General features: G+C 49.1%; 1 protein-coding gene across 3 annotated transcripts in view; it reads left to right on the top strand.

Moving 5' to 3' along the window:
• Positions 1–7,833: 7,833 nt before the first annotated feature.
• ARNT2 (aryl hydrocarbon receptor nuclear translocator 2) overlaps positions 7,834–12,934 on the top strand; it is a gene marked incomplete at both ends in the record, with an annotated part of 194,707 nt that continues 189,606 nt past the window's right edge. For all 3 annotated transcript variants that reach the window (XM_082838443.1, XM_082838442.1, XM_082838441.1), the window contains one exon: positions 7,834–7,864. In XM_082838443.1, coding sequence (XP_082694569.1) covers positions 7,834–7,864 — 31 coding nt within the window. The remainder of the gene's footprint in view (positions 7,865–12,934) is intronic.

Below are 12,934 nucleotides of genomic sequence, written 5' to 3'. Positions count from 1 at the left end.
GAGAGAAGTCTGGACTAAGGTGTGGCAGGGAGGTGGCCACCTGGGGTGGCAAGAGGCAACCAAGACAGATTCCTGGGAAATTCAAATTCCTCGAGGACCCCCAGAGATGCCTGGGCACGGGAAACCTGGTGAAAGACTAGACTTCTTGCTAATAAGGTGGGTATTTGTGTCGTACTCTGAGGCACCATAATGGAGGACTTAGGGATTTCTTCCCCTTCCTTCTAGCCATAAGGTACCCACCTTGCCCAGGATGCTAACATGGTACACGTCTCTTGCCGTTTCTAACCTTTAATTGCCTAATAGATACAATAAGCAGAAAGAACTGGAAAGTTTCAAAGGTTTACCTCTAAATTACACACGAGATGGGCTTTCAGGTTTACCTCTCAAAGTCTATGACTGTGTTTAAAACAGGTAGATATTCAGAAGACCAAAACCTAACCCCTCAATAAGTGAGACTGAACGTTTGCCAAATAAATGTTCTTGAACAGAAACAGATTTCCCTCTCACAGTGTGACCTACAGGAAGGGAAGTCATTGTCACCTGTCTTTTATTTGTAGTAATTTGCATGCTAGTGATTGAACAGTCGCAGACCAGTTGGTTGGATAATGAATTTGGTCTAGACGTGTTGTATCAGAGTAACCAGAGTGGATGCCAACAGAATGTCGAATATCACTTGGAAAGGGAGGTTAATCATTAACCCCATTAATTCACTTGGTATTTTTAAGCAAAAATTACCTCTGTAAATGTATAACATGGGAAAAGACCTAATGCATAATAGTATTACCTACTAAAACACCCGGAGAATCTTGTTAGGCTGAAAAAGAAAATCGTTGTCCTTTGTGAGGTGGTTTCCAAAATGGATTAATACAAACAGGAAAGCAGTTATCTATCAAAATATGAATAATTTCACATAGGTTCTATTTCTTCACTAATAAAGCCAAATCAAAAATGCCTGAGCCTGTGGAATAGTAGTGTCAGAGTGATGTGAAAGTCAGAGAGTGGGGCACATAGGAGAGGAGTTGTTCTAATTCCTACTGGAAGTGGAGTTGCTGAAACCGTTCTCATGCACCTGGAGAAAAGGAAGGCTTACACTGCATACAGCGCTGAGCACTGGGTAGAATATCTCTTTTCATACTCATTTCCCTCTTGTTCTCTAAGGGTAACTGATGTAGCTTTTAATATGGATCAGAACTATGGTTACCATTGGGGGGAAAGGGGGGGTGGGATGAATTGGGAGATTGGGACTGACATACATACACTACTATGTGTAAAATAGATAACTAATGAGAACCTGCTGTATAGCACAGGGAACTCTACTCAGTGCTCTGTGGTGACCTAAATGGGAAGGAAATCCACAAACGAGGGGATATATGTGTACGTATAGATGATTCACTTTGCTGTACGGCAGAAAAGCACAACATTGTAAAGCAACTATACTTCAATAAAAATTAATTTAAAAAAAGAAAGAAAAAGAACTATAGCAGGAAATTAAAAATAAAAACCCAGCCAAGAGGAGTTAAAAAGATAGAGCTGCTGGGGTTCCCTATCGCTGGAAACGTGTAAGATGTTGCAGAGAGAAGCAACATTTCGTTCTGTGTATCCTGTCAAGACAGTCCCATTGGGGAGGCATGGTGGGTTGTATGATCACTCATGTCTGATAAGTTACTCAACCACTCACTCCATAAATATTAGAATACTTCTTATGGGTCAGGATATGAGCTAGGTACCAAAGGAGAAAAAAAAAGAAAAATGAAGGCAGTAGCTCACAGCTTAATGAAGCAAAAAACATATTAAAAAATCAACCCCAGTACAGCGAGATATATGCTAAAGTAAAGGAAAAGGAGAGATGTGGAGCCCCTCCATGAAAGAAGTCATGGAGTCACTGCTTGGAAGGGAGAAGCCAATCAACAAATGGTGACCGATGAGTGAGAAGGTCATGGGGGAGCGGCAAAGGAAGCATTATGTTGTGTGTAGGAAATGACAAGTACTGGACTTTACGGGAGCATAGTTGTTGGTGGGGGGTGGAGAGTGAGTGTCAGAGGTCAAATGGATAGGTAGGTGGAGTGGATACACGAAGGTCCTTTCCAAAGGCTCAGCCCTTGGAGTAACTGGTAAGTGCTTCTTTTGGGGCTTGCTAAATCACCTTCTGCATTCCTCTCTGTTAATTTCTTTCTCTTTCTTTAACGCTTACCCACTTTGCGGTGGCCGTGCATGGGTACGTCCCCTAGCCTTTTCATCCTTCTCTCGGAACAGCATCCCCGTGGTTTTGAGCGCTGCTTCTTTGTGGCTCCAGCCACAAGGTTTCATCAGGAGCTGCGTTCTTCTCACATGATCAGGTCTCCTATCCCAAGATGGGGCAGTCAAGGTCACCTGCCTCCTGGGCACGGCTGGGCTAGAGGTAGGCATCCAAGCCAGGGCCAGCCTCAGCTGCTCTCTGTTCGTGGGAGCCAGAGAGTTTCATCTCTACATTTCAGGAGCTATGTTCTGCACCGTGTGGAGGAAGGTGGTGTGTAGTGAGAAAGAATGACCCACAAAGAAGAGGAGAAGAGAAAAATGGGCACAGTGACTCCTGGCAATGTTCGGATGCTTGTTCCCAGTTTCCCTGAGGTCTAACTGGATCCCTGTCTTCTGTGTTTTGCTCACTTTATGTATTTGGGTGTATTTGGCATCTCATGAAAGGTCTCTCCTTTGAGCCAATATGAGTTGGGGAGTTGCTGTGGTTTTGAATTCTTTTTTTTTCTTTTCCAATTTACCCCATCTTACCCTAGGCTATTGAACCTTACCTCTCTGATAACGGCAAAAATATCAACAAGTAAGTTATACCAACCACATGCCAGATAATGTTCTAAGCTTTCTATAAATATTAACTCGTTTAATTCCCACAAACTTCCTCTCAGGTGAATGCGCTCCATTGTCTCTGTTTCATGGATGACGAAACTGAGGCACAGAGCGTTTAACTCCCACAGCAGGTGAGTAGAGCTGCTGAGATCTGAACATGGGCTGTCTGGCTTTGGAGGCCAGAGCAGTTGAGAGTCTACCCTGCTAGGCTGTCTTTGCTTTACGTGGTAGATGAGGCCAATCCAGATGCCACCAGCAAGTCAGCAAAAGGGCAAGGGCAAGCACGTGCTGCCCCAGTAAAACCGTGGAACTCAGACTGGGACTCGAACCTGACCACAACCCAGACTGGGACTTGAACCCACAGTGTTTGTTTTTGAATTTTATTTTATTTATTTTTTTATACAGCAGGTTCTTATTAGTTATCCATTTTATACCTATCAGTGTATATATGTCAACCCCAATCCCCCAGTTCATCACAGCACCACCACCCGCCCTGCCACTTTCCCCCCTTGGTGTCCATATGTTTGTTCTCTACATCTGTGTCTCCATTTCTGCCCTGCAAACTGGTTCATCTGTACCATTTTTCTAGGTTCCACATGTATGCGTTAATATATGATATTTTTATCTTTCTTACTTCACTCTGTATGACAGTCTCTAGATCCATCCATGTCTCTACAAGTGACCCAATTTCGTTCCTTTTAATGGCTGAGTAATATTCCATTGTATATATGTATCCATCTTCTTTATCCATTCGTCTGTCGATGGGCATTTAGGTTGCTTCCATGACCTGGCTAATGTAAATAGTGCTGCAGTGAACACTGGGGTGCATGTGTCTTTTTGAATTATGGTTTTCTCTGGGTTTATGCCCAGTAGTGGGATTTCTGGGTCATATCGTAATTCTATTTTTAGTTTCTAAAGGAACCTCCATACTGTTCTCCACAGTGTCCATTTCCATTTACGTCCCCACCAGCAGTGCTAGTGGAACCCATGGCCTTTTAACTGAGATCACACACCTAGTCTCAGGACTTAATGAAGCTCAGGTTCTTGATGTCTCGTTGCAGAAAGAATTCAGTGAGAAACAAAGTGGTAGGTAAGAAGTGGATTTATTTAGAGAGAAACACAGTCCACAGACAGCGTGTGGGCCACCTCAGAAGGCGAGAGGCCCCGAAATAGGGCGTGGTTAGTTTTTATGGGCTGGGTAATTTCGTAGGCTAATGAGGGGGAGGATTATTCCACCTATTTTGGGGAAGGGGCGGGGATTTACAGGAATTGTGCCACTGCCCACTTTTTGGTCTTTGAACTTGGCCTTGGAACTATCATGGCGCTGGTTGGTGTGTCAGTTAGCTTATGTTAATGCATTACAATGAACGTATAATGAGGTTCAAGGTCCACTGGAAGTCAGATCTTCTGCCCCCTTGGATCTAGTTGGTTCTAACCAGTTTTGGTCACGTTCTATGGCTATGTCGTTCTTTTAATGGTTGCCCCCTTCCCTCATGTTTCACCAGTTCCTAAAGAAGTTCAGGCCTTAGGATGAGAGCATGAGAGCAACTCCCAAGAGACAGACATCTCCAGGGAGGAAGACTATGCCTGTCCCATTATGGTCTAGTCATTGTCTCCAGGCCCACTCAGTCATAGCCACATGCTTTCCGCTTGGGGCCGGGTGACTCTGGCCCTTGCTAAGAGGAAGAGTTGTGCTCAGGCTAGCGGAGCAGAGTCTTACGGTCCCGCACTATGGCTGAGAGTAGACAACAAACCTCACATCAACATATCTTACATTTAGCGTTTGTTGTTGTTCCATCAACAACCAGAAAAAGCTTAGCCTGCGCTGCCACTGTGCTTTTTGTCAGTTCCTTCTTGAATTTCTAGTAGCATTTGCTGTATACATTTTCATGTCATGCTTCCTGGTCTCTTGCTATGTTAAAGTTAAAAGAAGATAACAATTCTTGGAATCATTATACATTATACAGTGGAAGTCCTGTCTCTTATATCAAAGGGATACGAAGCAGAGGCAAGGTGATCTCTTCCCCCTACCTAGTGTTATCAGCACTGTGGCCTACACCCCGAGTCATTTCTGGGAATACCGTACCCAGAATTGTGTGCTACGGGCCCAGCGGTTCAGCGTTAATTAAAAAAAAAAAAAATGCAAATCTCAGCTTCGAAAGCAATAGCCTCCTTTGGAATTTAAAAGAGTTCTAGGTTGTTTAAACATTGAGTGGAATTCCTGAGCCTGTTAACCGGTCACAGTCTACTAGCTCTCATAATTAGCACAAGACCACTGTACTGTGCAAACGACACTCAGTATTCAACAATGACTAACTGCTCCATTTCAGACTGCTTACTTAAGAGTGGGGGGTTTGCATCCACAATCGATGTTTCTGGGTAGTTACCTATTTAACACCGAGAGACAAGAGAGATGGTGAGGGCCCAAATCACCCACTCCTCTATCCCTTCACAAAACCCTGCCCATTCCACCCCTCCACCACCACCCCCCACCAAATCCCAGCATTGTGGGTGACTCAATTCCAAGTCTTGTTTGGCTACTGAGCTGTGTGACCTTGGGAAATTCACTTCCCTACTCTGAGCTTCAGTTTCCTTATCTGCAGACTCTGGGGGCTGAATTGGGTGATGCCAAAGGTCCCTTCCACCTCTAAGATGTAGTGACTGGGGGAGAGGATCTAAGATGTAGTCACTGGGGGAGAGGATGAAATGCCTCCTTCTCTGTTCAAACGCAGACATATTTATTACTTACTGAAAACCGCAGCACGGCAGACTCCAAGCAGACCACGGTAAGTGTCCCAGCCTCTTGTAGCTGTCCATATTCTACCTTTTATTGCCATGGACAAATGCAAGAAGAAGGATTAAAGATATCTGCAGAGCAACGTTTTAGAAAAATGGGCAGAGGGCAGCAACACAGTTAAATATATGTGTGCGTGCAGCTGTAATGGTCATGTTTACTACACTTTTATTTTTTAGGGAGACTATTAAAAATGTATTTGCTTGGAGATAAAACCAAAATGAGCCACATGTTGTGGACGATGCGTGAACACCAGGGAGAGGGCCTTGCTTACCTCTGAGGGGTGTGGAAAGTCGGAGAATGCAAAGAGCTTGGTGGGAGCAGGGCTACAGTGATGCTGGGGGCTATGTAAAGATGCGCCACCACAGACAGAACTGCCAGTGGGGAGCGGCTCCTGAAAGGGGGTCGTTCTGGGCAGCGGAAACATTGAAGGTGGATCTTTACCTTGCTTGAGGAGTGCAATAAGCCGCCTCTTCCACTTACCCTAACACATCTTCAGTCAGGTAGACCGTGCATTTATTAAGTGCACATGGGTCTTTGAGGGTGTTGCCGGTTGGGAGTATGTGGAAGAGAGCCTGAGCTCTCATTTGACTGATGCTGGGGAAATCAGGGGCAGCTACTTGGATGGGGGTGGTCCCAGCTGGTACCCGAGTTGCTCTCTCTCTCCCTCTCGTTATCTGTCTGGAGCTGGCCCGTCGTGATGCCGGATGCACACATGCCTTAAGTCTTCACCTGAAGTGTCTTTCTTTTCCACCTCTCCACATTCTGCTCATTTCTTCACGGCCTAGTTTGTGCTTTCTTGATCACTCCACCCTCTCTCTGGCCTCATTCATTCACCAGTGACCACAAGGTGCCCCAGGCAGCTGTGTGCTTCCTGAGTGCAAATACCTTAGAAGTCCAGGGAGGGCAGAGCCCCCGTGGCTCTCTTTCCACGGTCTGGCCAATACCTAGCTTTGTGCCAGGCACACAACAGACATTCAGTTTCGTGGAATCGATAAACAAATGAATATTAAGCACGTGTTAGTCAAATCAGTAGTGTCAAATACTCTCCGGAAGACAATGCTTATGCGAAAATATACCCCAAGCATTTTTTCTCTACCCACCCCTCCAAATGCTTCTTTGTAAGGATTTCAGACAGTCCGATGTTTTTGCAAACATGTCTACATTTAGGGGCCATCTTGCCCTTTGTGGCTCTCGCTGGGATGTGTTCACTCTTCCATGGAACCTGCACAGGGCACCCACTAGGGTGCCAGTCTTCTTCCCAAGAGCCAGCCTACCGTCTGGCAGAGAAACAATCCCTCCAAGCTCCCTACAGCCTAACTTTACCAGGATATGCCGACAAAAGCATTTAGAGAATCTTTTAAATGCTCAGGTGGTCGTATAAGGCTCCTGCAAGAACTTCAGGTGATAGCCAATGACAGCCACCGCGCAAGAAGGAAAGCAGAGCTGAGAGCCTTTCTCAAAGCCAAATCATCCACAAATTCCCGGGCCGGCTGCCTCTGCCAGGGTGTTTGCTGAGTGCGCTCGTCAGCTGTCCGTGGCCGTGGCCTTGGAGGTGCCCGAGGCCTTGGGCGTCTCTAGCCGCGGGAGCCGAGCGGCATGGCCCTGGCATGCTAAGTGGGCAGCACTGGGGCGCCTTTGTTTCTCTCCGTCTCCGAGACCTGCGTCCCTCTGCATCTTAAGTGGTTGCCCCCCCACCTTCTCCGCCCCGGCCCTCTGGCCTGGGGACAGCGCCCCTCCGTGATGCGTCCCGGACACCCGGGGGTGGGGGAGACCCGGACCCAGCGACAAGGGAGGGGGCGCGCCTCCGGCTCGAGCCTGGGCACCTGCGCGGGCCCGAGGGGGCGGCCCCAGACTCGGGGGTCGCCCCACCCGCCCGCGGCCCCAAGTCTCGCGGTGCTGCGGCCTGGCCGGGGGAGCCGCGGCCCGGCACCCCCCGCCGCGTGACAAAGGCTGAAGCGGGAGGAGGAGGCCGAGGAGGGGGCGGAGGCGATAAAGGCGGGGGCGGCGGGCGGCCGCGGCGGCGGGAGAGCGCGGAGGCAGCGCCCGCCCGCGCCGTCCTTTGTGTGGCAGTGGTGGCGGTGGCGGTGGCGGCGGCGGCGCCTGGGCCTGCGCTGGCCTCGCCTGCCCCGGGTGGGGCGCCCGGCTCCGTGCCGCCCCTCCTCGTCCCCGCCCGGCGCGCGCCGAGCCTTCCGAGCAAGATGGCAACCCCGGCGGCGGTCAACCCTCCGGGTGAGTAGTGGCCGCGGGCCCCATCGCAGCCCGCAGGCCCTGCCCGGGGCCGGAGTGGGCCGGAGGGACTGGGTGCGCCGAGCGCCCCCGGGAGCGCGGAGCCGGGCGCTCGACACCCCCTGGGGCAGGGTGGGGGGAGCGGCTGTCATTCTGCGCGGCAGCCTCAGCATCAGCACCAGCCGCGGCATCTTCATCCCAATCTCTGCCCCATCCCGGTTTCCAGGACGCGCCAGCTCCTACCTGCGGGCGGCGGACGCTGCCTCGCATCCCTGGGAACCAGAAGGGCCAGTCCACGAACCACTTAAGTTCCGAAAATACCCAGCTTTGCCTCCCCCATCCGACGCCTTTTTCTCTTTCTGTTGCGGCCCCTGTGGCATCAGGCGTCTGCCGGTCGGGGCGGGTAGGAGGGTACCGCGTTGACCGAGGGAAAAGTTTGGACCCAGGATTCAACAGGGTGGAACTCCCCGGATGCTCCCCTGCCCGCCCCGCTCCCCAAGCGCTGGTCCTTTGAGCCCTTCGCGACTAGCTACTATGTATCCTGATCTTCAATGGACACACACACACACAGTCTGTAGAAACGCAGCGTGGAGAAGCCCAGGCCGGTTCAACATCCTCTGCTTTCTAAGGCTGACCTGTTCTCAGGGTGCCGTCTATGACAACTGTGCTCAATGGGCAGATTTCAAAAAATGGGAAGAGTTCATGATCAGGTGGGAATATTGACCTGCTTTGGAATTGCAGCAGGGAAATTCTATTTTAGTTGGGAAAATGCCCTACCTTGTGAATAGGACAGCCTGAAGGGTGTCCGAGAATGGAAAGGGGGACACCTAGACAGACTGCTACAAAGTTTTGGGTGCTGTGCAGTGACTGCTCTGGCCATGACATGGTGTTAGATCCCTGTGGAGGATGCGGGGAGAGTAAGAGAGAGGCCAGCGGTCAGGGAGTTCCCCGTAGAGGGAGGTCGTGGGGTGGGTGGGAGGGTGAACGCCCACAATGCCTAGCAAAGAAAAAAAATGTGTCGTACGAGTTAGAAGTGAAGGATTCCTTCCATCTAAAGTGGTAAGGGAAAGGCTTTTGGAGGTTGGACATTTTAAAACTGGAGTTTGAAGAACTGGAAGGTTTGAATACACAGAGCCCGGCACTGAAGCGACTTGCAGGTACAAGGGATGGCGTGAGCTATGGTGGACTTACTCTGAGCACGTGTAGATGCCAGTGGGTGGTTGGAGCATTAGGGGTATAAGGGAGCAGCGGAATATCACCCAGACTGGTTTGGCAGTGGCAGGCTTTAGAGGGCTTTGAAGGACAGGCTAAGGAGTATGGGCTGTTGCCCTACACGTTATGAGAGAGTTCTCTGTGGTATTGAATAGGGTAGCCACATGGTCACAGTACTTGTGGAAGATTAATTTGTCAGCTAAGTTGAGGTACCATGGAAAGGAGGCAGCAAGACTGGAGGCGGGGAGGCGGGGTCAAAATGAGGCAGGTGCTGGGGAGGTGAGACTTAGCGGCACTGGCTTGGAACAGAAAGAGGAAGGACAACACCATTGGGCAGGTGGAGGAGCTCAGACTTGCACTGCTTAGATTGGGGGTAAGGGTAAAGGGGGTGGCCTAGGAGGCACTGAGGTGGGGTGTCCATGGAGACACCGAGGTGAAGAGCCTCAGTAGTTCCAATGACGGAGGTTGCATTCGCAAAGTAGGGAGTCTTGGAAGAACAGATGAGTTCCCTGTCCAGACGCTGTTTGAAAACAGCTGTGCCAGTTTGCTTGCGACCGAAGCCTGCCATTTCAACCTGTTCAGCTGCTTAAAAATCAATAGCAACTTGATCGATTTAAATGTTATGACATTAGAAAAAGCGAAGGAAGTTAAATGAGGATATTTTAGTCCAATGTAGGTTTATGTTGGAAACAGGAATAAAATCAGAGGCAATGTACGTTTCATATATATATATATATATATGTTTACACATATACACATATATGTACATACCATTACATCTCCGTTTAAGGCGTTCTGTCCATAACATTGTTCCGTGAGCTTAATGGAATAAATACGGGGCAGCTGCTTGGCGGTGCTGAGCACACAAATGTCTGTGCCTTGGACTGTGGGACACTTGAATCAAGCAAGTGCAGGGCATTGTTTTTATTATTTGCAAAATAATAAAATAATTTGGCTTGCTTGATGAACAGTGATGTCTGTGTCTTTTCTCTGTTCGCAGAGATACCAGAGATCTTGAGCATGGTGAGACCTTCTCAAGGGAAAACTCCTTGAGGGGGTCGCCTTTTCTCTTACCCACCCGTCTTTTCTTTGCGTGGCCCTCCGCGGTAACCCTCAGATCTGTGGGGCAGGTTGTTCTCTCACCACGTGAATCGCGAACCTCTTTGGGGAAAGGGTGTAGTTTCAAGGGATACAGCTAAAGGTTAGAGCCCAGAGAGAGGTTTCAGACTTTTCCTGGCAATTTACCACCAAGAGAGGCAAGGTGCCCGAGCTGGACACCCAGAGTCCACCTCTCAGAGGCATGAGGCATGTGATGCTTGGTTGAATGCCTCCTCCTCTTTCTCCCACCTCTCCCCCTCTCCCCAGATGCTGTTGCTTTGCAAAGAATAAGAGCTCAGTGAACACAGGCAAATGCACTGGGAGGCACCGAGGTTTATTTCTGCTGCTAATCTGTGTCCAGGGTACAAAGGTGACAGGCCGTCACTTCCGCACCCCTACCCACTTGTTCCTTTTTCTGCGGCTGACCACTGCACACCAGCAGACCCATTTGCGATGATGCTTGTCTGTGATGTACGGCAGGGGCACTCTGGGGTCTAGGTAGTGACAGATGAAGTTGGAATCTTCCTGCTCTCATGTATTCAGGTGATCTGAGCCAGGTTCAAACCTCTAACCTGCCCCTTCTAGGTCCCCTGTTTGGGTTTTCAGATTCTACCAGTTACTCTGGGGGAGGAGTGGTCTTTGGAGAAGGAAGGGTTTGTCTTCCGGACGTTCTTCTCGTGGCATCTGCCACAGTACTCCTGGTCTGGTTCCCCTCTCCTGGGGCCTCTGACCCCTCCCTATTTCTAGGTCATTGCAGCCCCTACCTTCGTTGCTAATATTACGGTAGTGGCTGATTTTCTCTATTCTTTCTAGATAGGAAGAACTTATGTCCTCTAGACTAGAGAATGGAACTCTAGAATCTTCTGTTCCGTATATATGTATTATTTGTTTCACTTCCTTTGGGTGATTTTTAAGCATTTCTGATTTGTATTTAATAATGAAGGTTTGAATTAGTTTCATGCATGAAAGGGTACGTGCAGCTGAAATGGCACAGTTCGGAAGGGGACTGTTTTTCCAACTCCATTGTTTCCACCTTAATCTTGTGTAATTTAAGCATGAGGGACTCAGGTTCAAATTCAGACCAGTGATCATTAGGAATTATGCATTATCGGAGCACACTCCGAAATGAGTATTTGCAGAGTGTTAATAAGGCTTGCACATTTTTAAACTTCAGAGGTATGTTTTAAGAGATTTAGAATTTCTACTTTTTTCTGAAATCAACTATTAGATTTTTTTCCCCCTCCAGGTTTCTGGTCTCTGGCACTTTAGTTTGGAATTGATTGTATAGTGCAGAAGATTCTTGGCACAAATTGCCTTGGATGGAGGGATATTCGGGTCGGTTCAGCAAACATATTGAACACCTTTGACCTTCCAAACACTGTGCAGGGCGGAGGGCAATGTGAACATCCCTTCCTCAACCTCTGGGAGTTCTGAGTCTAATAGGGGAGACGTCAAGACCAGGTTTATAACAAAAGGTGGAATGAAATGAACTTGACTAGGTGTGTATGTATCATGAGAGGAAGCTTTGTAGGGAGGTAGCTTCTGAAACTGGGCCCCTCAGAAAGAGAGAGTTTGGCCTATGGAGAATTTAGGAAGGGTCTCAGAGAGCTGGGGGTGGGTGTGTGGGTGGGTGGATTTGTGAAAGTCTGGGGAACCGTCAAGTGGTTGTCTTCTCAGTGCTCTCAGGGAGCCAGATGGACCCCCAAGAACGATGGGGTAGAGTTAGAGCTTTGGAGAGATGCTAGCTGTGATTGCAAGCTGCCCAGCAGCACTGCCTCAGCTAGAGGGGGAACACCCAGACGAGCTGAATATACATGTCCAACGTCTTTACACACTGCATTTCGTGCTTTCTAGAAGTCTCTTGATTGCAAGATACATCGTTATTTTATGTGCTTCCCGGAAAATACTGCTGCCAGTTCAATGATGACGTACTATCAATCGTAAAATGCTCCTCCATTTCAGTGATGTTTCAGAAGATTGCATCTAGAACCAGTAAAATACCGTGCATTAAGAAAAAGTCAATTTTGCTGCCTCACCACCTGTACGTAAAACATATGGTCTCTTTTTCCAGTAAAAAATGATACAGAGTTTGTCCTTTAGGCATGTGCCAGGGAGCCCCGTGATGAACCAACAGCCTTTTAGCACATGTCAAAAGATAGGAGTGATATCTAAAAAAGAGATTGATTTATTCCTCAGTCAGTATTTATTAAGCAACTAGTATGTGTCAGTTACGGGGAGCTGCGCTAGCTTGAGGTCGGGAAGAGCTGGGCTGGTTCGAGGAGCCAGAACAGGCCAGGGTGGCCGGAGGACGGTGGGTGAGCAGGGGCGACGGGGGTGTGGGGGACCACTCACGGAGAGGCATGGATTGGGGTACGGGGTTGAGGTTCGATTCTAAGAGCAACAGAGAGCTAGACGGGCATTGAGCAGTGGAGACACGTGATCCCACCCGCAGTGGCTGCTGTCTGGAGAGCAGACTGGAAGGAGGATAGCGGAGAAGCAAGGGTCCCGTTAGATATTGCTGACGTGGACGGGGGGTGGCATTGGGCGTGGAGAGAAGGAGATGGAGTTGAGATATATTTGGGGGCCAGGACGCCATGCCGAGCAGCTCCAGGGGCACTAGTTGTATCCTCGGCCATCCGTGCAGTCGGGCAGGGCGCCTGCAGCACCTCTTTTTTGCGGGTAGCACCATAACTGTAGGGTACAGGGTTGGGAGAGGGTGCTGAGGGGGGGGAACAGTCAAGAATGAGTCCCAGCTTTCTGTCC

This window comes from Leucopleurus acutus (assembly GCF_964270905.1).
Source record: "Leucopleurus acutus genome assembly, chromosome: 1".
NCBI classification, from domain to species: domain Eukaryota; kingdom Metazoa; phylum Chordata; class Mammalia; order Artiodactyla; family Delphinidae; genus Leucopleurus; species Leucopleurus acutus.
Note: the sequence above shows the minus strand (reverse complement) of the source record. Positions and strands in the feature narration are given on the sequence as shown.